Source organism: Sorex araneus, chromosome 6 (genome assembly GCF_027595985.1).
Source record: "Sorex araneus isolate mSorAra2 chromosome 6, mSorAra2.pri, whole genome shotgun sequence".
In the NCBI taxonomy this organism is placed as follows: Eukaryota; Metazoa; Chordata; class Mammalia; order Eulipotyphla; family Soricidae; genus Sorex; species Sorex araneus.
The window spans coordinates 74,560,150-74,585,946 of record NC_073307.1 but is presented as its reverse complement, the minus strand read 5'-3'; the positions used below and the strand labels follow the sequence as shown (position 1 = coordinate 74,585,946).

At 42.6% G+C, this 25,797-nt stretch overlaps 1 protein-coding gene across 4 annotated transcripts in view; it reads left to right on the top strand.

Annotated features, from left to right (window-relative positions):
- ZNF18 (zinc finger protein 18) overlaps positions 1-25,797 on the top strand; it is a 45,788-nt gene that overhangs the window by 17,622 nt on the left and 2,369 nt on the right. For all 4 annotated transcript variants that reach the window (XM_055141703.1, XM_055141704.1, XM_055141706.1 and 1 more), the window contains exons 5-6: positions 15,054-15,138; positions 17,499-17,606. In XM_055141703.1, coding sequence (XP_054997678.1) covers positions 15,054-15,138; positions 17,499-17,606 — 193 coding nt within the window. The remainder of the gene's footprint in view (positions 1-15,053; positions 15,139-17,498; positions 17,607-25,797) is intronic.

The following is a 25,797-nucleotide window of genomic DNA, read 5'->3' as shown; positions in this document are numbered from 1 at the left end:
TGTGCTGTTGTGGAGTGGGTGATGAGCACTGGAGCAGGAAAAACCTGACCTTGCAAAGCAGCTGTGAAGTGAAACCCTCAAGGGGGAGTACCTGGGCAGAGCGCCTGCATCCCGTGCCCGCCTGGGGCCTCACTCGACCCCCTGCTCGCAGATGAATGCTAAACTGTCGTGTACGTCTTAAGCAAGTTGTTCTAACTGCAGCGTTAACCTTGAAGGGGAGTGGACCGGGGAGAGGCAGAGAGGAAAAGGCGACAGGCGAGTGTTCAGCTGTTTGAGCCAGTACTCTCTGTGAGCACTCTCTGTGAGCACAAGTGTGCTGGGACAGTGTGCTGGGATCCGGCACTGAACCTGCCCCACAGGGGCTCTGCCCTCCTTTGCCCCATGCACAGGCTTGGAAACATTTTTGGTGTGTTTTGTTTTGGGGACCGTACCCAGTGGTGCTTGGGGGTTTGCACTCAGGCCTTGCACTCAGGAATCTGGACCCCTTCTGCACTCCCTGGCGGTGCCCTGGGGGACAACATGGGAGGCGGGGACAGGACCCCAGTCGGCCGTGTGCCTAGCAAGGGCACTACCCACTGTACATTCTGCATGAGATGGCTTTTCATGCATCTTTCTTTCTTCCTTCCTTCCTTTCTTCCTTCGTTTCTTTCTTTCTTTCTTTCTTTCTTTCTTTCTTTCTTTCTTTCTTTCTTTCTTTCTTTCTTTCTTTCTTTCTTTCTTTCTTTCTTAATGCATTTAATTATTTATTTATTTATTTATTTTTAATTAATTAGTGAGTCACCATGAGGGTACAGTAACAGATTTATACATTTTAATACTTGTGTTTCCCTCATACAATGTTCGAGAGCCCCTTCCTCCACTAGTGTCCATTCTCCACCACCAGTGAACCCAGTATCCCTCCCACCTCCCAATCCCATCCCCCCTCCCTCCGCCCTCCCCCCCCCCCCCCCCCGCCTCTGTGGCAGGGCATTCCCTTTTGTTCCCTCTCCTTTTGGGTGTTGTGGTCCGCAATAGGGGTATTGAGTGGCCATCGTGTTCAGTCTATAGTCTACTTTCAGCACGCATCTCCCCTCCCGAGCGGGTCCTCCAACCAGAGCTTACTTTATGTTCCCTTCTCTATCTGAACTGCCTTTTCCCCCAGCATGTGAGGCCAGCTTCCAAGCCATGGAGCCAACCTCCTGGTACTTATTTCTACTATTCTTGGGTGTTAGTCTCCTACTCTGTTATTCTATATTCCACAGATGAGCGCAGTCTTTCTATGTCTGTCTCTCTCTTTCTGACTCATTTCACTTAGCATGATACTTTCCATGTTGATCCACTTATATGTAAAGTTCATGACTTGATCTTTTCTAACAGCTGCATAGTATTCCATTGTGTAGATGTACCAAAGTTTCTTTAACCAGGCATCTGTTCTCGGGCACTCAGGCTTTTTCCAGGTTCTGGCTACTGTAAACAGTGCTGTGATGGACATATAAGTGCAGATGTCATTTCGACTATACCTTTTTGCTTCTCCGGGATATATTCCCAGAAGTGGTATTGCTGGGTCAAATGGGAGCTCAATTTCTAATTTTTTGAGAATCGTCCATATTGTTTTCCAGAAGGGCTGAACAAGTCGGCATTCCCACCAGCAGTGTAGAAGGGTCCCTTTCTCCCCACATCCTCTCCAACAGCGGTTGCTTTTGTTCTTTTGGATGTGTGCTAGTCTCTGTGGTGTGAGGTGGTATCTCATGGTTGTTTTGATCTGCATCTCCCTGATGATTAGTGTTGCAGAGCATTTTTCATGTGCTTTTTGGCCATTTGTATCTCTTCTTTGGAAAAGTTTCTGTTCATTTCTTTGCCCCATTTTCTGATTGGGTTGGATGTTTTCTTCTTGTAGAGTTCAACCAGTGCTTTATATACCCTTGATATCAACCCCTTATCGGAGGGGTATTGGGTGAATATCCTTTCCCATTCTGTAGATTGTCTTTGTATCCTGGTCACTGTATCTTTTGCGGTGCAGAAGCTTCTTAGTTTAATATAGTCCCATGTATTTATCTCTGTTTCCATTTGGTTGATCAGTTGCGTGTCATCTTTGAGATTGATATTGAGATTGAAGATTGAGATTGAAGCCATATTGTTGGCTTCAGTATCATGGAGGGTTTTGCTGACTTTGTCTTCAATGTACCTTATGGTTTGTGGTCTGATGTTGAGGTCTTTAATCCATTTTGATCTGACTTTTGTGCATGATATCAGGTCGAGGTCTAAGCCCAATCTTTTGCATGTGGTTGTCCAGTTGTGCCAGCACCATTTATTAAAGAGGCTTTCCTTGCTCCACTTCACATCTCTTGCTCCCTTATCAAAGATTAGATGATCATACATTTGGGGTTGTATGTAGGGATATTCCACCCTGTTCCATTGGTCTGCAGCTCTGCCTTTGTTCCAGTACCATGCTGTTTTAATTGTAACCGCTTTGTAGTAAAGTTTAAGGTTGGGGAGGATGATGCCTCCCATCATTTTTTTTCCCCGAGAATTGCTTTAGCTGTCTGTGGGCGTTTGTTGTTCCATATGAATTTTAGGATTGCTTGATCCATTTCTTTGAAGAATATCATGGGTATCCTTATAGGGATCGCGTTGAATCTGTATAATGCTTTGGGGAGTATTGCCATTTTGAAAATATTGATTCTCCCTATCCATGAGCAGGGGATATGTTTCCATTTCCTCATGTCCTCTTTTATTTCATGGAGTAGCGTTTTATAGTTTTTTTTGTAGAGGTCCTTTACTTCCTTGGTTAAGCTGATTCCGAGGTACTTGATTTTCTGGGGCACGGTTGTGAATGGGATTGCTTTTTTCATGTCCCTTTCCTGTGCCTCATTGTTTGCATATAGGAAGGCCATGGATTTTTAGGTATTGATTTTATAGCCTGCAACTTTGATGTACAGGTCAATTGTTTCTAAGAGTTTCTTAGTAGAGGCTTTAGGCTTCTCTAGATATAGTATCATATCGTCTGCGAATAGTGAGAGTTTGATCTCTTCCTTTCCTATCTGGATGCCCTTAATGTCTTTTTCTTGCCTAACAGCTATTGCAAGTACTTCCTGTACTATGTTTTTCATGCATCTTTATATGCTCAGTAATCTTTGCTTAGGTGTTAAACATTATGAATTTTACCTTATGTCTATTGGTTATTTTTGCATTCTTAGATGAATTCTGTTCTTGAACTTTGTTCTAAGATGAAGTTGATTATTGGACATCTTGTATGGCTCCAGAGAAGCTTTTAATTTAGGAGCAGCAGTTTTCAGGCACGAGCCAGTGGACTATTGCTATAGCCCAGGGATAATGCTGGTTCATAGGAGCAAACAACGAAAACACCGATCCTCCTTATTCCGTTTAAGGTAGTGGTTTTCAAGGAGTGCTGTTCATGTAACAGTGCCGATATGAGGTGGAGAAGGGTTGAAAATGCCTTTCTCATACTTTGTGTAAAACTCCTTAATGTATAAGCTTTTCTATCCTGCCTGCTTGAAATATGAAATATTTCTAGCACTGTATAACTTCTGGGGATTATTCCATCTCTTTTTTTGTGGGGGCGGGGGGTGAGCATATCTTTTCTGGATTTGAAGGGTAACCATTGTAGTTATTGGGTCTCTTTTTATGCAGTCTTCCTGTTCTGGTCTTCTTTTCTGCTAACTCTAACTGCCCTAACTTCTCCAGATTCAACTCCTTCTGCTTAACTTGGGGGCTTCCTGGTTCCACCAGGACTCTCCCTCCCTTTGCTGTAACCTGGATACTCTTGACAAAGTAGGTTTGGACAACTATAGCACTCAAAACAAAAGTTAATTTGTTTTAGTACTTAAAAAAAAATTCTGTTCTGCTCTGCCAAATGTGCAGTGTCTACTAACCATTTTTTAAAAAATATATTGCTCAGGGCTGGAGCGATAGCACAGTGGGTAGTGCGTTTGCCTTGCACGTGGTTGACCCAGGTTCGATTCCTAGCATCCCATATGGTCCCCTGAGCACTGCCAGGGGTAATTCCTTAGTGCAGAGCCAGGAGTGACCCCTGTGCATCGCTGAGTGTGACCCAAAAAGCAAAATATATATATATATATATATGTATATATATATATTATGTGGTCTTCTTTTATATAGCTCATATATATATATATATATATATATATATAATTTCCGTTGTTTCCTGCAGGAAGTTAAGTCTAGTTTCTGATACTCCACTTAGCCATAAAAAAAAAATCTTTATGTGGTAGGACATACTACCACATGTGAAGATAATAATTACTTTTTTTTTTTTTTGCTTTTTGGATCACATCTGGCGATGCACAGGGGTTACTCCTGGCTCTGGACTCAAGAATTACCCCTGGCGGTGCTTAGGGGACCATATGGGATGCTGGGAATTGAACCCGGGTTGGCTGCGTGCAAGGCAAATGCCCTACCCGCTGTGCTATCGCTCCAGCCCCTAATAATTACTTTTTTTGAGGTCTGTTAGACTATAACATTAATCACAGCATGATTTGTATATAATATTAAATGACTACCACATTGAGTTCAGTTAATATCTGTCACGATAAGTAGTTACAAAGCTATTTATTCACTTTATTCACTTGTGATGAGAACTTTCAGTTCTCTTTTATGACTTTCAAATATGCAGTGGAGCAGCATTGTTAACTATACCCAACGGGTTATACCCTGCACCTTCAGGACTTAGCTTATAATTTCAAGTTTCTACCATCATGCTTTCCTTTCACGTTTTCACCTCCCCACATTTCCTGTCTCTGGCAATAACCAATCTGTTCTTTGTATTTATGAACAAATGTACAAAGATACTATATATGTTAATTAAAATTTTACTCATTTGCTGTTGGATTACAATAGTGTATACATTTTAGGACTTTTTATTTATACTTTAATTTGTGCCTTACTGAGTCAACATTAATTCTAGAGCCATTCTTACTATTTGATTGACCCCCTCTCCACCTGACTTCCCACTCCATTCTTTCCTGATCTGGTGACCATGTATGTGAGTTTCCAAGAAAAGGTGTGTGGACATGTGGGCATGTGGGGGACTTGAATGTTCAGTGGCCGAGAGCCGTTCCCCTGGCCAGCCCACGGCGACGGATGGACAAAAGACCCAGGGAACGGAGAAACTGTGCCTGGGCCCCAGGTGGGTTGGTAGTCAGTTTGTTTCTCTCCTTCTCCAGCGTAGTTTGATCTCTCTCTTTACAGCACAATCTTTAGTTGTAGTTTTAGTCGTAGTCCCAACCATCATAGTTCCATCATCCTAATCTCCTCGTAGACCTCAAAAGTCCTTTACTTCCAGTCATTGTCATCCTCTAGTCCTCCTTCTAGTCCCCAAAGTCCCGAAGTCTCCAAAGTCTTAGTTCTCATCCTCCTAGTTCTCTCTTACGCCTTACAGCATAGTTACAGAAATCATGAAGGGTTGGGATACACAAAGGGGGGGTGGTGAACATCGTCATAACACAGAGGTAAAGCCACTCCCTTAGGAGATTAACTCAAGGACAGAATCTCATCTTGAGGGTTCAGCACTCCATATTACTAGGAGATCTGCTCAAGGGTGGGATTCCATCAAGAGTGTATCACTTTCTCCTTTCTTCAGCTAGTAATCCATTTAACCAGTCATAGTGAATTTACTTCTTATAATATTTCTAGCAATGTCATTTCGTATGGACACAGTAAGAGATATATCAAACTTGAGTTGGCTCTTCCTGGGGACATCTTGCTATATATCCCAGACTACAGTCCTCAGGCCAGGTTAGCCTTTCCTAACCCCAGCAGGGTCCTTATTCAGTTACTTCTTTTTTTTTTTTCTTACTCAGTTACTTCTTTTGGGTCATGACAGAGTCTGTTCCATGACGTGCTCTTAACTTATACTTACGGTGCTTAGCTTGTCTCCTTTCAATACCAGGGTAGCTTACAGCTTGCCCTGGGTCCATCCAGTCCCTTCGTTGGGACCCTGCTTTTGGAGTGCTAGGAACTAAGGGCCACTGAGGCTTAAGTCAAGTAAATATAATGGATGTCCAGGAATAAATATTATTTGGAATCAGTTAACTCCCACGTTACAAGGCATAGTATGAACTGTCTTCCTGTGTCTCTACAAAAAGGACATTGCTAAATAAACCAGGCAAAAGTCGTAAAGGAAAGAGAAGAGTCATGTAGGATTATTAGTGGTTGATGGAACTGGGTGTGTCTCAGGGCACTGTTCCAGGAGTAGCTCAGTAAACCTAAGCTCCCTGCGGGAGGAGCAAGGACAACCCACTGTCATTCAATATCTCCCCTTTTTCTGTTTGCAAAACACAAAACATTGAAATTTCAACCCACTCCTGAATCCAGAGCAGTGCTTGTTATAAAATGTCCGTTCATTGCTCAACATCATGGTTGACAGTAGCCTGTACTGTCCAGAGGTGTCATTTTGTCACGTTTTGACCAAATCACGCATCTTGATGAGGTTTGTCTCGATGAGGCTTGAGGAGCAGCTGTTCCTGCAACAGCAGCAGTGTTGGTCAAGCCATGAGTCTCAGGAGAGGTTCAGTCAGAAGTCTAACAAATTGTCGGGAATGGCGGGGCAGTCTTGTAAAGAAGCTAGAGAATTTCCCTCAGGTCCTCTGATGCCGACTCCTCTGATTTCTTTGTGACTTCCAGCTGAGATTGGTTTGGCTGGGTGGAGTTTGGGGAGTTAAGGGGTCTCTGGCGCTATGGGGGCTGAACTTGGCAGATGAATTCAGCTCCATATGAGAAATTCCAGGGGACCTAGAATTTCTCAGTGGGTCTGTCACCTGTTAAAATGTAAGTATAGACTTTTCCACCTGCGAGGAGTTTCCCTAATACACCTAAGTAGGGGAAAAACCTCCTTTTTTATTTTTGCTTTTAATATTCTCCACGTCCACTGAACTGAATGGGAGAGGTGTGAGTAAGGCCGCAGTGTCAGAAGGCCCTGGTAAGAAGGGGTGGCTTCAGAATCAGAGGCTGCAGGAAGAGGCGGAGTGGGAATTCTAATCTCCGCTTGCAGTTGTTCAAGTAAATCTGATCCCCATAAGTTCAGAGGTGTGAGTGCTACCTAGGGCTGGAAAGTGGCTGAAAGTGGCCCCTAGGGGCCAATCCATTTTAACTGTCTGGCACCCTGCTGGACAGAGGAAGGAGGTGTCATGCCTACTCCATGCAAACCATAGGGGACTGCCTGCACGGCCCAGTCATGGGGCCAGCATTGGGAGAGATAATAGAGGCATCAGCTCCCGAGTCAGTAATTCCCTTAAATTTCTTTCCATGGATTCAGGAGTTACAAGTGGGTCTTTGCCCTCCCTGCTAGGGGCGGGATAGGCTAGCAGAGGCGTAGTGCTGCTGAACTGTGCGTAACAGGGGAGTAAGAGAAGTTGAGCAGTGTGCTCTCCTTTGCCAAGGTCCAAACAGTCGGCGCCGTAGTAACTATTTCAGCAGAATCATCAGAATCAGTTACCCAGTGTGAAGTGATTCCCTTCATAGGCAAACTGCTTCTCCCTAAGAGTAGCCCCACAGTGCCCTGTGGGATTGGTCCCTCTGCACCAGAATTTAATCTGTAGGGACCCTGGGAGGGAGTTACAGTAGCTGGATCAGGACAGGAAATGTCCAGGGCTGCGCTTCCTGCCGTGGCTGGCTGCAGCGAGTCGACTGCTTGGCGCTCTGGAGCACTGTATTGGGAAGAGGTGCTGCAGTCTGGAATGTCCCCTGGTTTAATGGGGCCTGGGGTCGGCCCCCTTGCCGGCTTCCCGAGACCGGGTTACCCATAGCGTCAAATCTGGCACAGCAGTCACTGGCCCAGGGGTTTCCCCTCGTACACCGGGGACAGGGCCGGGAAGTGCTCTCCTCTTACACCGAGCACAGCGCCTGGTGGTGCTGTCGAAGAAGCAGGGGGTTCACTGAAGTCCTCTCAAAAGTGACCCAACTTCCCACAATGGCACCATGTTTTCTGAACTTGTCTCTGTGCTGCGTAGTCCTCAACAGCCTTGACCTGCACCTGAAGTTTAACAGAGCCAACATGACATGCCTTCTTGTGCCCCATTATATCCTCCTTTTCCTTAATGGAGCGCAGAGTAGTCTGACAATCCGCATTAGCATTTCCAAAGCCAGTTGTTTCCGACAGGTTTTGCTGAGTCACTTTACACTTAACCTGCTTATCAGTTGTATCCATCAGCCTCCCTATGAAGTCTGCGTATGGTTCCCAGGCCCTTGAGCATTTTTTGTATAGCTTCCCTTAAACTTGGCATCTGCATCAGTCCTCTCCCAAGCACACAGGGCTGCCTCACGGACATGAGCAAAAGCAGCACGAGGCAAGGCGACTTGCCTTTTTGGGTTGTGCCATTTCCCTTAGCTTGTTAACATTTCATAAATCAATTTAATCCCTGAAAATTTTCGTCCAGCATGGCCTAAATCATGAAGTTTTGCTTTGGCCTCATCACTGAACCGCATCCTCCATTGCATGTACTGAGAAGGGCTTAAGCATGTTTTAGCAACCACCTGAAAATCTTGGGGTACCCAGTAGGCACTTCTACTCCATCTTATACGAGATTCCTTATAGTTCGGAGACGTAGGTGTGTACGAAGCACAGGCCCTTTTGAAATGGTTGAGTGAATCTATCCTTAACCCTTGATAAGGTGGAGGCTGCTTCTCCTCCAGCTAGACTGGCCGATTGGCAGCCTGGCCCGAGCTGTCTGGAGGCCGCTTGGCTGAGAAGCAGGAAGCCTCTCTACTGAGCCGCCATCCGCATTGCTCTCCTCTGACGCGCTGGCAGTGGAGCTGTATGGGAGAGACGGGGTCTCACAGTAGGGAGCATTAATTCACCAGCATCAGAAATATTTTCCCTTTGAGAGCGCATTTCTACTGGAAACACGTTGAGTCTCTTTTGGGACTTGTGCATGGAGGAGCTGAGGCGTCTCCTCCCTAATATCCTCCTGCTCTTCCTCCAATGGTACTTCTCCAAAACTGGAGGACAGAATTAATAGTCTCCCATGTAACTAGAATTCCACAAGGATCTTGGTCCCTTCTTCAGATGCCATGTAGACACTTTTCTTCTTTCCAGCCCTTGGTCTCTGGAGTCCCCTCATCCATAAACTACTTTAAAGCAGGCTGGAGTTGGTCTCTGGAAATACAGTCTTGGGGAAATGCTGAATCAAATCCATAAATGCCTCAGCCCGTTCAGTCTGGCTCAAGAAACGCTGGAAGAGCCCGGGGTGGCCCAGAGTCTGTCCCATCTTAGTGGGCGGTATGTCTAGGATTCTAAATCCCAGTACCCTAAAGAATCTACTATCCCAGTCTCCTCTGAGTGGGGGATACAGCTAGGACTTTTTTTTTTTTTTTTTTTGCTTTTTGGGTCACACCCAGCGATGCTCAGGGGTTACTCCTGGCTTTGCACTCAGGAATTACTCCTGGCGGTGCTTGGGGGACCATATGGGATGCCGGGGATCGAACCCGGGTCGGCCGCGTGCAAGGCAAACGCCCTACCCGCTGTGCTATCGCTCCGGTGGCCCCACAGCTAGGACTTTTAAGTCCCCAATAACCTGAAAATTTGTTCTCCCACTCACCTCTGTAAGTGGGGGTCCACCGATGTAGTCCTTACCTTTAGAATTTGATATTTGGGGGTACTATTTTGAAAGGGATCGTTTGTAAAATTTCTTTTCATCCTAGTTTGTTATTCACTTACAGGAATGCCACCAATATGTTTGTGTTAATTTTGTAACCTGTTAACTTACTGTCTTGGTTTATTGTTTCTAAGTGTTTTGTGTGGAGTCTTTAAGGTTTTCAGTGTCACCTGTCACCTGCAGATTGTGATGGTTTGACTCCTTCATTTCTGATTTGGATCCCTTTGATACCTTTTACCCTTTTACTTGTTTAATTGCTGCAGTGAGGACTTCCAAATATATGTTGAATAGAAGTAGTGACAGTGGGGCAGGAGCGATAGCACAGCGGGTAGGGCGTTTGCCTTGCACGCGGCTGACCCAAGTTCGATTCCCAGCATCCCATATGGTCCCCTGAGCACCGCCACGGGTAGTTCCTGAGTGCAGAGCCAGGAGTGACCCCTGTGCATCACCAGGTGTGACCCAAAAAGCAAAAAAAAAAAAAAAAAAAAAAAAGAAGTAGTGACAGTGGACAGCCTTGCCTTCTGCCTGATTTCAGAGAAAAACTTTCCAGTTTTTCACAGGTGAGTATGATACTGGCTCTATGGTTGTTGTATATGGCCATTGAGATATGAAGAACTTTTTAAAAATTTTTTTTGGCTTTTTGGGTCACACCCAGTGATACTCAGGGCTTAGTACTGGCTCTGCATTCAGGAATCACTCCTGGCGGTGCTCGGGGGACCATATGGAGTGCCTGAACCTGGGTTGGCCATGTGCAAGGCCAACGTCCTGCCTGCTGTACTATTGCTCTGGCTCTGAGATATGAAGAACTTTTATTTTTAAAGACTTCACATGTAAGTGGGATTATATAGTATTTGCATTTTGTTTGACATTTCAGTGCTCTCCATCTCTGTTCTGCTGTAGTACCAAGATTTTCTTATTTTTTTATGGTTGAATAATACTCATTTAGAAGCTGGAGCCATAGCACAGCAGGTAGCGTGTTTGCCTTGCAAGTGGCTGATCCGGGTTCGATTCCCAGCATCCCATATAATCCCCTGAGCACTGCCAGGAGAAATTCCTGAGTGCAGAGCCAGGAGTAACTCCTGTGCATCACCAGGTGTGACCCAAAAAGAAAACAAAAACAAAAACAAAAAACCCCAGAAAAACATATATTGTGTATATATCAATTTCAGTGATCGTTATCTCAGTTCCATTATTCATCTATAACTTGTAGGTTGCTTGCACATCATGGCTATTTTAAATTATGCTTCAGTGAACATGGAATTTAATATGACTTGTTTAGTCAGTGTCAGTGTTTTTATTTAGTGATGAAACATTTCAAGCATTTTTGAAGAATTATTATTGTTTCTGTAGTAAGTTTGTACAATTCATTACTGTATTTACATTGGAAGTTTACATGTTATTTATTAATGTATTTTAGCTAATAACAGCTGAATATTAACTCACATAGCCACATTAAATACGATCTATTTACAATTTAAAGTTAAAAGAGTAAATGCTTATTAGCATTATTTATTACAGTTGAACATATGTGTATGTGTCTGTATGTACTCACATTTACTCCTGTTTTCAACTTTGGAAAACACAGTACCAAGTCACTCGTGGCAATGTCACAAAAACCCACATGGTGGTGCTATTTACACACAAAATCTAGATGATTTTTTTCAAGTCCTATACTTTCTTTGTTTATAGGAAGATAGACTTTCTAAAATTCTCACTAGGGGCTGGAGCAATAGCACAGGGGGTAGGGCGTTTGCCTTGCACACGTCCCACCCGGGTTTGATTCCCAGCATCCCATATGGTCCTCTAAGCACTGCCAGGGGTGACTCCTGAGTGCAGAGCCAGGAGTAACTCCTGTGCATTGCCAGTGTGACCCAAAAAGCAAAAAAAAAAAAAAAAAAAAAAAGATTCCCAGACTTTAAAAATAAATAAATAAATAAAATTGTCATTAAAATGAGATGACATTAAAGGTAACTATAAATGGTATCTTGCTTATAAAATAAAGGGTTTCATTTAAGTATTTTCATGTTCTTGGTGGTTCCTTGAGTAAGGTTGTGGCTTTTGGCTGGAGCTGTATATTGTTTGGATATGCCTGGGGCACTCTTTTTTGGATTTTTTAAAAAATATTTTATTTTATTTTTTTATTAAATCAGCATGTGGAAAGTTACAGTTTCCAGGCTTATCTCGGTTATACACTGCTCAAACATCCGTCCCTTCACCAGGGCCCATATTGCACAACCAAAAACCCCAGTAGACCTCCCACCCTTTGGATTTTTTTTTTAATGTAGCAGTACTGCTGTTTATTCAGCCATTGATTAAGCTGATTGTATTGGGCATGAGCTGCACATTACTTTTTTTTAATTAATTTTTTAATTAAAAAATTAAATTGAATATCCATGAGATAGACCATTACAAAGCTGTTCATAATTGAGTTTCAGTCACACAATGATCCAGTTCCCATCCCTCCACCAGTGTGCATCTCCTACCGCCAATACCCCCTGTTTCCTTACCACCATCCCCCAACACCCGGCCCCACCAACCCCAGCCTCCCTCTATGGGAGGCACTTTCCTTCTTGCTCTCTCTCCTTTTCCTTTTGTGCATTATGGTTTGTTTATATGAAACTGCTCTCAGACCACCAAAACTAACTGCATTTGTGCACCCTTAGTTTTTAGTACTGTTCGTAAGTTGGGCACATCTTTCCTGCGTCACTTTGCCTTCGTGACAAGGCCCAACTCGCTCACGTTGACTTCAGTCACAGTGATTTTGATGATTGCATCAGAGTTGTGTATAGTGGGGACCGTGGAGTTTTCATTGCAGCAAATATGGCGGCATCAGGTGGCTTTTAGTTTAAGGTGTGTTACCGTCTCCTTTTTCTTTTTTTTTTTTTTTTTGCTTTTTGGGTCACACCCAGCAATGCACAGGGTTACTCCTGGTTCTACACTCAGGAATTACCCCTGGCGGTGCTCAGGGGACCATATGGGATGCTGGTATTCGAACCTGGGTCAGCCTAGGTCGGCCGCGTGCAAGGCAAGCGCCCTACCCGCTATGCTATTGCTCCAGCCCCGACCGTCTCCTTTTTCGAATTGTAAACCCATGCCTCATGATGCTTTTCTCTTTAGGGGTTTTTTTTTTTTTTTGGTATAAAGCTATTGCCAGCAAAACAGCCTTTAATAATGATCCTTTTCCATGCTTTCTTCTTTCTCCTTACTTTTTCAGTAACTTTTAACACTTCATTTCTCTATGGGTGCTAACCTTGGGCAGAGAGGAACTTCCCATCTTTCCTGCTTTTTCTTTTCATTTCTGTTTGATTGCCTTTGGCTCAGGTGCTGTGGCTTGGCATTCCCCCTCTCTGGCCTGCGGAGATTCGGGCACTGCTCCCTGTGGAATCTTTTCAAAATTCTTTTGTTTGGTGTTTCTCTTTTCATGTATCTTGATAGTCTTTTTCACGTATATCTTCTTAGAAGGTGCTGTTTGGGGTGAGGCTTAGCCTTCAGACCAGTCCTTTTTTTTTTTTTTGCCTTCTTAAAACCGTCACACTTTCCTTTTCATTTTTTTCATGGTAATTACATGGTAATTACTACAGTACCTGTAGTAATTAAGGTGTCGCTCATTTTTGTGTCCTGTAACTCAATATATTAATTTTTGTGGCTGCTGGGAGAAGCTGCTCTGGGCAGTAGGAATCATAATTTTTAGGACTCAGAGACATAGAAAGGCACCGTATCTATGCAGCTGTGACCAGAAAGACAAATACTCAATTAAATATCTACTTTGTTTGTTTGGGGGCAACCTGGCCAGGCTTAGGTTTACTCCTGGCTCTGTGCTCAGCATACCAGGTATGGTGCCGGGATCTGACTAGAGCTTTAATTCCTGGACTGTCTTTTCAGCCCCTAATGGATGATTTTGAAGTCACTTTTTCCAAAATCCAGTCCCTCTTTTTCTTTCTTTACAGACATTGATATTCCCTTTTTTTTTTTTTTTTTTTTTTTTTACTTTTGATGTTCTGTAGGCAGACTTGACTTAGAGAATGGCTTCTGTACCTAGTGTACTGGGGGTCAAAGGAAGTGGATTTCATTACTCTCTGTATTTCTGTTCCTTATAGCTTGATTATTCGTGACAATATATACGACCTCAATTTTAGGGTTCCTGAAAATATACAGGATTCCTTCTCTCTGTAAACTCATGGGGTAAGCCTAAAAGACTGAATCTCATATAACTTCATATTAAAGTAATATATATTTTGTGGTGTCATGGGTTGAACTCGGGCCCTCCACATGCAAGGGGTGTCCTGCCGCCTTGAACCTTATCTCTGGCCCTGTGGTAACGTTATGTGTACCATTTACTGAAGACTCCTCTGCAGAGGTGTGAGTCTGTCCATACAGCGCGTGCTGAGTGCCTGCTATGTCTGGGCCTCAGGGTCTCAGAGACTGTACAAGTACAGTGGAACCCTTTGTTCCTAGCACTTCCAAGCTAGTAGCTGTTGTAAAACGTTTATATATATATATCCATACTTATACAAACTTGAGTTTCACTGAAGTGTGACGAGTGCTATAAATGGGACAGTATAGAGTGCTATAAAACATGAAAAACTGTTATTTCTCTTAGGCCCCCCAACAGTTGTTTGAGTTCAGTCCTATCATTAGCGAGACTGAGGCTCAGAAATGTTGGGTAAATTGATTAAGATCAGAGAGCTTGGAAATGACAGAGCTGAGACTTGAAACTCAGTAAGTCTGATGGAATTTGCTGTTAGTACTGTTCTAGCCACTCTGAGAATTTATGGAAGTTGACTCTAATTAGATCACATTCTGACTTTCTAGTCTACAGTTTCATAGAATCTAGAGGGGAAATTTTGAGGCTAATGAAGGGGCCTTACTTTAGGGAACAGGGAGGAAAATGGTTGAGTGTTCAGCTCTACTTCAGAACTGTTGGGAGGTTCTAAGTTTGTTGGCAGCAGCTTGGGCTCTGAACCCACTAATTCAATTTAAGGGTGAGATTTAAATCATCTGACTTTATTGTTTGTTCTCCCCACCTCTATGCTAGCCGTCATATTTCTGAAAGATTGCCTTTTAATTTTTTGGGGTTTTCTTCTTGAGTCTGGAGATTTCAGTTAAGTCCTTGAAATACAAACACTTACTCTTCAAAGACCTCAACTAGAAGTACTAAAAGACTTAGGGGGAAAAAGTGTAGAAAAAGCTTCTGTCTTTCTGTCTTCTTGATGTTCTCCACTCTTAGATAGATGCACCTTAAAGAAAAATCCAGAACTCAAAACTTGTTTTCTGGTCAGGATAAAAATAGTGATATTAGGAATTATAAATTTTCCCTTGCCTCTTCCCGTGGTCCACCTCTTATTGTCTGTGCTCTCCGGTGACCTGAAGCATGCTCTTTCCCGTGTTCTTGTCGGCAGGGCTCACAACCCTTCACTGACTTTGGCATTGTCTGTGTTTCAGGAACAGTGGAGGAGCCTGAACTCCACTCAGAAGGAGCAGTACTGGGACCTCATGCTGGAGACCTATGGGAAGATGGTGTCAGGAGGTGAGATGTGTACCATCACGGTGGGAGGAGTTTGAAAGACAGTTTTAGCTCTATAACTTAAAAATAGCATTTCTAAACGTAGACCTCAAAGAAGTCTTCAGCAATACAATGTCATTGGTAAAAACTACAGAATGGAAACTAAACAAATGGGACTACATCAGACTTGAAAGTTTCTGTGTGGCAAAAGAAACATGAGGTAAAACTGAAGGACAGTTGAATGAGTGGGAGAAAATATTTTCACTCAACACACCAGATAAAGGATTGATATCCAGGATCTATAAAGTACTTACAAAGATCAACACTCCCTCACCTCCTCTCCCCCAATATCTCCATCAAAAAATGGGGAGAGAAAATGAACAGACATTTCTCTGAGGAAGACCAAGGGATGGCCAACAGGCACATGAAAAATGCTCATCGTCACTTTTTATTAGGGAAATCAAATCAAGGCAGCAATAAGATATTATCTCACATCAGCGAGAATGAAACATATCAAAAATACTGGCAGTAATCTCTGTTGGTGGAGATGTGGTGAAAAAGAAGTCCTCATCCACTGCTGGTGGGAATATCTGGTCTAACCCCTATGGAAAAAAGCATGGGGTATACTCATTAAACTTAGAATTGAGCTCCTATATGACCCAGGACAGGAAAACATTCATTCAGAAGAACATAATGCACACCATGATTCATTGCAGCACTTTGATTAATAGCTAAGATTTGGAATCATCTGAGATGTCCAGTGACACATAAGTAAATCATGAGATGTATTATATACACAGTGGAATGCTACACAGCTGTTAAGAACAGTGCAATCATGCAATTTGCTGCAACATGTAGGAAGCTGGAAGATATGTTAAATGAAGTAAGGCAGAAGGATAAACACAGGATGATAGCACTCATATGTGGGGTTTAGAGTAACTGAATGAAATAAAGCAGTATTTTAAAGGAGGATGCCCTGATCACTCTTGGCCCTAGAGCAGAGGGAGGAGAGGGAAAGGAGGAATGGAGCGAAGGAAGAAGAGACAGATGAGACCAGCAACAGGGACCAGGATGGGGGGGCCAGTTACAAAGGTGGTGTTAAGGAACGACAGAGCCAAATACCCAAACCAGAGTCCACAACATTGAAATCTAGAGACCCAAACTTTAACAACCAGACGTAGAAAGGTGCCTGTGAAGAGGGCGGGCTGGGGTGGGGGTGGGCATATGGGTAGGAACTGGGAACATTGGGGGAAGGAACCTGTCACCTGTGCGGGATCAGTGCTTTGAAGATGATGAAAGTGAGTGTCAAATAAGTTATTTGATCTCCATTACATAGCTCGTACGTGTTGACTTCGAATGGAAATCCATTGCGACTGGCTAAGTCCATGTTTTCTGAGTCTGTGCTCTTTTCTGGTAAAGCATGCTGTTTCAGCTCATGGTTGTTGTGATCTCATTTATCCCAGCCTGCCCAGGGTTGGATCAGATAGTCTGATTCACTTGCCAAGATTCTGTTTATGCCCGACTGCCCGAGAACAGATGACTGGTTGAAGAAACTCTGGTACATCTATACAATAGAATACTATGCAGCTGTTAGAAAAGATGAAGTCATGAAATTTGCATATAAGTGGATCCACATGTAGAGTATTATATTAAGTGAAATGAATCCGAAAGAGGGACAGACATAGAATGACTGCACTCATCTGTGGAATATAAAATAACAGAATGGGAGACTAACACCCAAGGATAGTAGGGATAAGGGCCAGGAAGATTACTCCATGGCTTGGAAGCCATCTTCACATGCTGGGGGGAAAGGCAGCTGAGATAGAGAAGGGACCACCAAGCAAAGGATGCTTGGAGGTCTTGCTCGGGATGGAAGATGTGTGCTGAAAGTAGACTATAGACCGAACATGATGGCTACTTACTGCCTGTATTGCAAACCATAACACCCAAAAGGAGAGAGAGACTAAAAGGGAATGTACCTGCCACAGAGGCAGGGGTGGGAGGGTGAATGGGGTGGGGGTGGTGGGAGGGATACTGGGACCATTGGTGGTGGAGAATGGGCACTGGTGGAGGGTTGGGTACTCGACCATTGTATGTATGACTGAAACATAATCACAAAAGTGTGTAAGTCTGTAATTCTGTCTCACGGTGTTTCATTAAAAAATTTTTAAAAATTTTTTTATGACCTTTACTGTTGAACGCTGTCATCATTTAGGTACAAGTGAGTGCTCAGAAGTCACGTGTCCTTCTAAGTCGCATTCCCCTTGTGGTCTTGCATCTTCGAATTGCCCTTCATGCTCGAAGCACTCCTGTGAAAGACACATCTTGGTTGCTAAATTCATTCTCATTAATTTATGCATATATTTTACCCCTCTTTGTGCCAGGCATTTCTGGTTCTAAGCCCGATCAAAATGACTCACCAGAATATGGGGAAGAAATCGCTGGGCTGCCCCTTCATGTCAGTGAGAAGATCCTGAGACCCCCCTGCGCAGGTGAGTAATCTTGCTTTGGTGTAAACACTCCTGATTTTAAGTTAACTTGGAGGAGGTTGGAGAGATACTAGGATTTTGTTTTTATTACGTTGGTTATAACTAACCATGGGTTAGGTAGTCCAGTTTTAATACTCAGGTATTATCTCTGGTGATAAAACTGTTTACATATGTTTACTTATGAAATAATGATTAGTTATGAAATTTACTGCCTTCACACACTTGCTGTGACAAATATTTTCCTTTTAGAATTGAGATTCATACAGATTGAGAATAGTAGATATGGGTAAATTTCCATTACGAAAAAAAAACCTACTGAAACTCTCCCTAACATTATTATTATTATTTTTTTACTTTTTTGTTTTTTTGTGTTATTTTTGATGAACAGAGGGGACATTCTTGATTGTGTTCAAGACTTCGTTCTGACTCTGTGGCCTTGGACAGCTCCTGGTGATGCCCGGGGGGACTGGCCCTGGGTTCAGTCCCTAGCAGAGCACATGTGCCGTACCTGCTATTCTCTCTCTCAGCCCCTCTGAGTTTTTTCTTACATTGATCCGTGAACTGTAACCACCTACCCTCAACAAAATAGATAGAACAGGTGGTAAACACATTTTCCCAAATATTTAGCAACCACAAATGTTTTGGCTTTGTTTTGGGGATGCAGCAGGCCGTGCTCAAGGCTTTCTCTGCACTTAGGGATCAGTCCTGGTGGGCCCAGGGGAGCAGGTGGGGTGCCGGGGTCAGCCGTCTGCAGCCTTCCCCACAGTGCTGTTGCTCTGCCTGCAGCCATCGATCTTTTATATGTTATCTGTTTTGAGAATGGTGAAGAGAAACAGTGAACCTGTGTGATAAGATACTGGCTACCATTTGCATGTTTTCTAAAACAGCATTTGTGTAAAACCTAACTTTAACCTGCCTATCTACACACATACATGACACTGCACTTTCATACACGAGATCCCAGAAGGAGATCTGAGGAAACAGCGGAACTTGGGACTTTTATGACAAGTCATTATTTGTCCCAAGTGGAATCTAATTATTTTTCTTTCTAATATACCACAGAGAGTGCAAGTATCAGGTGAGACATATGATTTTAATTTTTGGATTTTGGGCCACACCCAGCTGTTTTCAGGGCTGACTCCTGGCTCTGTGTTTAGGAGTCGTTCCTCAGAGAACCATATGCAGTGTCCCGGTAGAGGAGAACACAGGAGCACTTTTCCATGTGTAATGCAAGTACCTTAACTCCTCTGTTACCTCCCCTCTCCCGCGATTTTTAATTTAAGCAATATGTTTATCATAATATTGTTTTACTAAGGAGTCCTTTAAAATAGTATTGTTCAATTTGGCCATCATGACCAACTAGTGGGTTATGAAATTATATGGTTGCAAGTGGCATTTTAAAAAATTAAGTAACTAGTGAATAGAAATATTAGAACCCAAATAGAAAATATCAGTTGTCAGGTTAGGTTGTATTTCCAGAATTGCATCCCCCACCCCTGCTAAATATGTTTTTTCAATTTAAATGTATTTCTTGCTGTGAGTAGTAATTTTTTAAAGTTCGAAAATAATGTTTTAGGTGTTGTTGCTGGAGGATTAAAAAAAGAAACAAGGGCTGGAGCGATAGCACAGTGGGGAGGGCGTTGGCCTTGCACGCAGCCGACCCGGGTTCGAATCCCAGCATCCCATATGGTCCCCTGAGCACCGCCAGGAGTGATTCCTGAGTGTAGAACCAGGAGTAACCCCTGTGCATCGCCGGGTGTGACCCAAAAAGCAAAACAAACAAACAAACAAACAAACAAAAAAACAAGATTAGGGCCATCCACACCTAATGGTCCTGTACTTGGACCCCTGTCTGCGGTGCCTACTGTTTAGAGCACTTTCTGTTCACAGAAAAAAATTGAGCAGAAGTATAGAGATTTTTCACATACTCTGTTGCAGTAGGATTTTGTTTGTGGTATGTAATTCACTGTATTCCCCCATTTGTGCTGTTGACATAGTCCTACCAGAGCTTACCGGAATCAAGAGTGTGGAGTGTGTATAAAGCACCGCGCATTGATAAGGCAAAGAAATGCCACTGTAGAGAGACAGGAGTGGACAGAGAGATTGAGACAGCAGCAGCATGCCACATGGACTGGAAAGGGGCGTTTGCAAGAGAGGGAGCCTGAGGGAAGTCAGTATGACTCCACAGAAGCAGAAATGAGACCTCGGGCTAGTATAGAAGCAGCAATAATGGGAGCTGGTCAGAAATAAAAAATATTGCAGTTAACCAGTCAGTCAGATTCGGACACAGTATGGGAGAGAGCAGGAGATAGCGTCTATGATACTGATTTTGGTTAGACGGAAGAACAGCTTAGAGTTAAAGCAGGTCATCAGGACAGTGAACCTCAAAGAAGCCGTGTACTCACGATTAATTCCAGGGTATTCAGAAATTTAGGAATAATGACTCAAATTTCTTTTGAAGAATATTGAAAGAATTATAGAAGTAAAAAAAGTAGATGAGAGGAGATGGAGATGGAAGAAAGGAAATGAATAATTTTTATTTTATTTTGATTTTTTGTGGTGCTGGGGATCAAATGTAACTCCTCACATGTGCAAAGCATGCACAGAGTACATGTAGCATTGAGCTACATCCAGTGGTAAAAATAAACCTTAAAGAAGAATGTTTTGGGGCTGGAGCAATAGCAGAGTGGGTAGGGCATTTGCCTTGCAAGTGGCCGACCTGGGTTCGATCCCAAGCATCCCATATGGTCCCCCGAGCACCACCAGGGATAATTCCTGAGTGCAGAGCCAGGAGTAATCCCTGAGCATCGCTGGGTGTGACCCAAAAAAGCAAAAAAAAAAAAAAGGTTTTATCAATATTATATGTATAAATGTTAGGATTCTAGAGGTTTTGAAAAAATAAAATCATGAACAGTATATTGAGGAAATGTAGATGTACAGATTAATGAAGCAGAAAAGGAATCTGGTCTGTATTAGAATTTAACATAAAACAGAGGTGAGAGTAGCACAGGCCATGGGCACTATCCATTAATGAGAAGTGTGAGGGAAGAAACACTGAGAGAAGGAATTGGGTTGAATATTATGTATTTCATATGAAAAAAATAATTGGAAATATATTAAAAAGATAAAAATGAGAACAGGTGAACAATGTTATTTGAATAAGACTTTTATGTTTCAAGCATGGAAAATCATGTAAGAAATGTTTGACAAGAAATTTTAAAAAGAAAGCACTGTGTGAACTCTTATGAACTTATATAATCCACACCATATCTTCGTGCATAATTTATATTTTATGATCTAGATATACTTACTTATTTGGGGGATGTATACTTATTTAGTCTTATACTGACTAAAACCCCATAGATGTCTTTTCCTCAGCAGTGAAATCATGACAGCTATCATAATAAACTGTTACTGCACTGAGATTCCTTTCATTGACTATGAATGCTGTTTAGTAAAGAGCTAGTTAACAACGTAAGGGTTGTTAAGTCTACCCCACTGAACTTTCTTGACCGTAGAAACAAGAGAAAATTATGTGTGACAAAATTAATCTTTTGATAATTCCAGAATTATGATTTATAACAATTTAAAAAGCATTTTCACAGCTGTCGGAGGCAGATAGTTAAGACATATGTCTTAAGTACTTAAGTACTTACTTAAGTAGAGAACACTTGCCTTATACCAACTTTTCAAACCAGAAAATGACATATTTGTTCTAGAAATTGATTTCCCAGTGTTTTAGGAGACTTAATAACACTATTTATATCTATTTGCTTATTGAACTTTGAGGAATTTTCTTTAATGTATTTATAAGGAAAAATATATGAAAAAATATTTTCCTATGGTGTTCTTCTATCTCATTTCTAGTCATTTAAAGTTATCATAGTATAGATCTCCAGTGTCTTTCATAAGTTAATTCCTAGGTACTTGATGATTTTGGATGCTATTTTAAATGTAATAGGTACATTATTGCTTTATTCTCTGATCCATTCTTTATATATAAGAATGCAACTGATTTTATGTGGGGTTTTTTTTTTTTTTGCTTTTTGGGTCACACCCAGCAATGCACAGGGGTCACTCCTGGCTCATGCACTCAGGAATCACCCCTGGTGATGCTCAGGGGACCATATGGGATGCTGGGATTTGAACCCGGGTCAGCCTTGTGCAAGGCAAATGCCCTACCCGCTGTGCTATATCACTCTAGCCCCTAGAATGCAACTGATTTTTAAAAAAATCTTATTTTCATAAAGTTGTTCACAATAATTGACTCCATTCAATATTTCAACACCAATGCCACCACCATTATACCTTTCACCACCATTATTTCAAATTTTTCTACCACTCAGTCCTGCCCCATAGGCAGATGCTAGATAATTTACTTTGTATTGCTTGTTATGAATAGCATGAGATGTGGTGTAGCCGCCAAAGTGGCTGTGCATTCCTGGAATTCTAAAATTTTAAATAATTAGGGTTTGGAGATATCTCTGCAGTGAGCATCCCAGTTCTGAGATTCAACTGTAATCCACCTAAATGCCACCTGGCAGTTCGTGGGTGTGACAGCCAGGACTTCCCCCGACCCCTTGGGGTTTTCATTGAGTTCTGGAGGCTGGTGGCCGCAGGATTCATAGGGGGCAGGTGGAGGGATGACACCTGCTCCCATTTGAGGCACCCAGTGAAAATCGGCCTGGTGCAAGGTCCGAGGCATCTCTGCGGGAGCTACTTAATTCTTGATTCAGCTGTGAGTTGCAACTAATTTTTTTTTTAATTTTTATTGAATCACCATGTGGAAAGTTACAAAGTTCTCAGGTTTATGTCTCATTTACACAATATTCAAACACCCATCCCTTCACCAGTGCCCATATTCCACCACCAAAAACCCCAGTAACCCCCCACCCTCCACCCCCGACTGCATAACTGATGAATTTCACTTCATTTTCTCTTTACCTTGATTACACTCCACATTTCAACACAAAACTCACTATTGTTGTTGGAGTTTTCCCCCAAGAAAGACAGCCCTACTACCAAGGAAGCATTTGATAATTAGTTTTCCATCACTGAGAATGAAGAGATATGTAGCCCCACTGCTCCAAGTACATAACTTTTTTTTTCTCTTTCCTTTTCCTTTTTTTTTTCCCCCCTCATCCCCCTTCCCGCGCCTCATAGTATGGTGTACGCCACGCCGTGTTTCTCCCTGAAAATGGGAAACAACCGGGAAAGAGGGATATTTCCTCTTCTCGGACGGCATGGGGCTGTGCTTAGTTCACAGTCCAGAGAGGTGGCTGCTACATTAATAACCTTCAATATTTCAACAAAAACTCACTGTTATTATTTGGAGTTTCCCCCCGAAATCAGACCTGTTCAAAAGGAACCGTTTCACATTGCTGACAATTATAAATGTTAAGTCGCGCGGACGCGGCAGTGTCCGTGTGGTCTTGGATTTCTGTATAAAGTCCAGGGAAAATTCTGCCAGAAATTGCATAGCCCAGCTCACAGTCCCAGTGCATTGCTGTAAGAAGTCTCTGGAATCAAAGTGTTTACGCGCAGAGGGTCCGCTTCATGCTCAGCGGCTCCGGATTTATCTGGGCCGAGGGCGTGCCGGTTACGCCCCCTTCCCACGATTCCCTAGGAGCCCCAAGTGTAAAAACCGAATACCTCTGGGTTAGGACTCTTAGAAGATGGCTCCTGCCATGTGGGTGCCACCACTGCCGCCGTTTTCCGTGCAGGAAGACAGGGTGGGGAGGAAAGACCCAGCCCCGGCAGCACAGAGTTGCAGCCCAGTTCGCAGTCCCAGTGCATTGCCATTAGAAGCTGCGCTGGATGCCCGAATGTGTTAGGTCTCTGGAATCAAAGTCTTTAGGCGCAGAGGGTCCGCTTCACTCTGCAGCTAATTTTTTTGTACTGACTTTGTAGACAGTCACTTAGCTGATTTGGTTTATTGTTTCCAGGATTTTTTTTTTTTTTGTGGACTTGGTCTTCTGTGTATATCATCATGTCTTTGGCAATTAGTGAGAGTTTGAGTACTTTTTTTTTTCTTTTTTGCATTTTTGCTTTTTGGGTCACACCCAGCATTGCACAGGGCTTACTCCTGGTTCATGCACTCAGGAATTACTCCTGACAGTGCTTGGGGGACCATATGGGATGCTGGGAATAGAACCCAGGTCTGCCGTGTGCAAGGCAAATGCCCTACCCACTGTGCTATCGCTCCAGCCCCTTGAGTTCTTTTTTAATTTGGACTGACAATTATTTTATTTTTCCTCTTGAACTCATCCCATAGTTTTCTAGTGTACTGTTCATTTCTTTTCAGACTATTTTTCACCTTCTATTTCCTAGTGTTTTCCTCCGGGATCATCTTGAAACTCCTCAGTCTTTTGCTCAGCTTCTATTCTGTTCAAAGCTTCTGCTGACTTTTTACAGATCACCTACCATGTTTTTCATTTCTGACTGTAGTAGTTTTATCATTGGACTCTTGACTCCCTGTGCAAAAGGAGTCCTTTGAAGCCATTGAATGTCTTTATCAGAGTCTCTAAAGACACTGCTTGAGGATTTGGTGGCATTATTTATATCTTATGTGATACTGCTTTTACTCACTGAGCTTGGTGGACTTTTGTGTATTTTTCTGATTTGTTGTCTAGGGTGGTTGTTCTGCTAGGGGTAAATATTCATAGTCATCTCCGCCTAGATAATACTAGGGGATTAAGCTGGAGATTGCTTTGTTTCCTCTGCCCTTCCTCAGACAGTGGTGGGAAGAACTGAGCAGCGTGCAGCTTGTTGATAGAACTCTCACAGGACAGCGTAAATGGCCGCGGGCTTCAGGAGCTGCGGTGTGAGTCCGATGCGGGGGTTGCTGGACCCACCTGCTAGGGAGGGTTCCCCCTCCTGTTCTGGTGTAGCCTTTAGAGCCCAGTGATGTCAGCTGGAGACAAGTCTCACCTGGGGTGGGGGAGCAGCAAGCAGAAGGTCCAGGAACATTCTTAAATGATGCTCATTGTTGTGTTTATTATGGCACTCAGCTCTTACAAAGCACTGTTACTGTTTAAGAGGTCTAGGAATTTGTGATTTAACCCGTTCAGTTTAGTTGTCCAGTACATTATTTGGTCTTTAGAAGATAATTCAAAATACACATAAGAAGGAGACAATAGCTCTATATATCTGGATGAAGTAATTTTTAAAATTGGAAATGAAATCTACCACCAAAGTAAAGGTATATATCATTGGGTAGTCATAACTTAAAAACTTTTGAGCAAAACTTAATTTTTGTGAATTAATGAAGTACAAATAAAAGCTGTACACATACATATAGACTGAGAAATTAGCTTTTATACTATAGTTTCACTGTGCCATAAAAACCATAGTAAAGGGAGATTTCATAAATTCCTGTGATGAGAATTCCTTATTAAATTGATGAATAATACTATTTGCAATTTAAATTATACACGATGGAGAACTGTGTATACAATACAGTATCATTTTTCTCAGAAAGAAGCCCATGTATATGCAAATACATAAACATATAGGTATAGATTTAATACAAAAGATTGGAAAGGGCTTTATTCTCATAGTGGTTACCGTAGTGTAGTATAGTTGACTTTGACATGCTTTTTCTTTTCAAATTATCTTTGGTTATCATATATAATCAGTAAAATTATTTTTTTTTCAGTGTAATCATCTTGTAATATTTTTTTCCCCTGAGCTTTAAGACTTTCATGGTGGGATCAGGAGTGTTAGATTACTTGCTTTGCTAGTGTGAGAACCTTGGCTTGATCCCCAGCAGGAAAAGAGAAAAAGGAAATACGTGCTGGACCAGAGATAGTGGTTTGTTTTTTTTTTTTTGCTCTTTAGGTCACTCCTGGCTCTATACTCAGGAATTACCCCTGGCAATGCTCAGGGGACCATATGGGATGCTGGGAATCGAACCCGGGTCGGCCGTGTGCAAGGCAAACGCCGTACCCACTATGCTATCACTCCAGCCCCCAGAGATAGAACTTAATGGTAGAACTCATGCTCTGCGTGTGTGTTGGTCTTTATTTGAGTTCCAGCACCAAAACTGAAGCAGGATTATGCCATTTCCATTTGGGGGTTTAGGCATCCATGAACCCTCGGTGGACCCCCGCCCCATTGGCCATTCTTCTCAGTTCCAATGTAACTGTGCTTAGGTGGACCCTGCACAGTGTAGAGTACAGACATTCAAACTGGA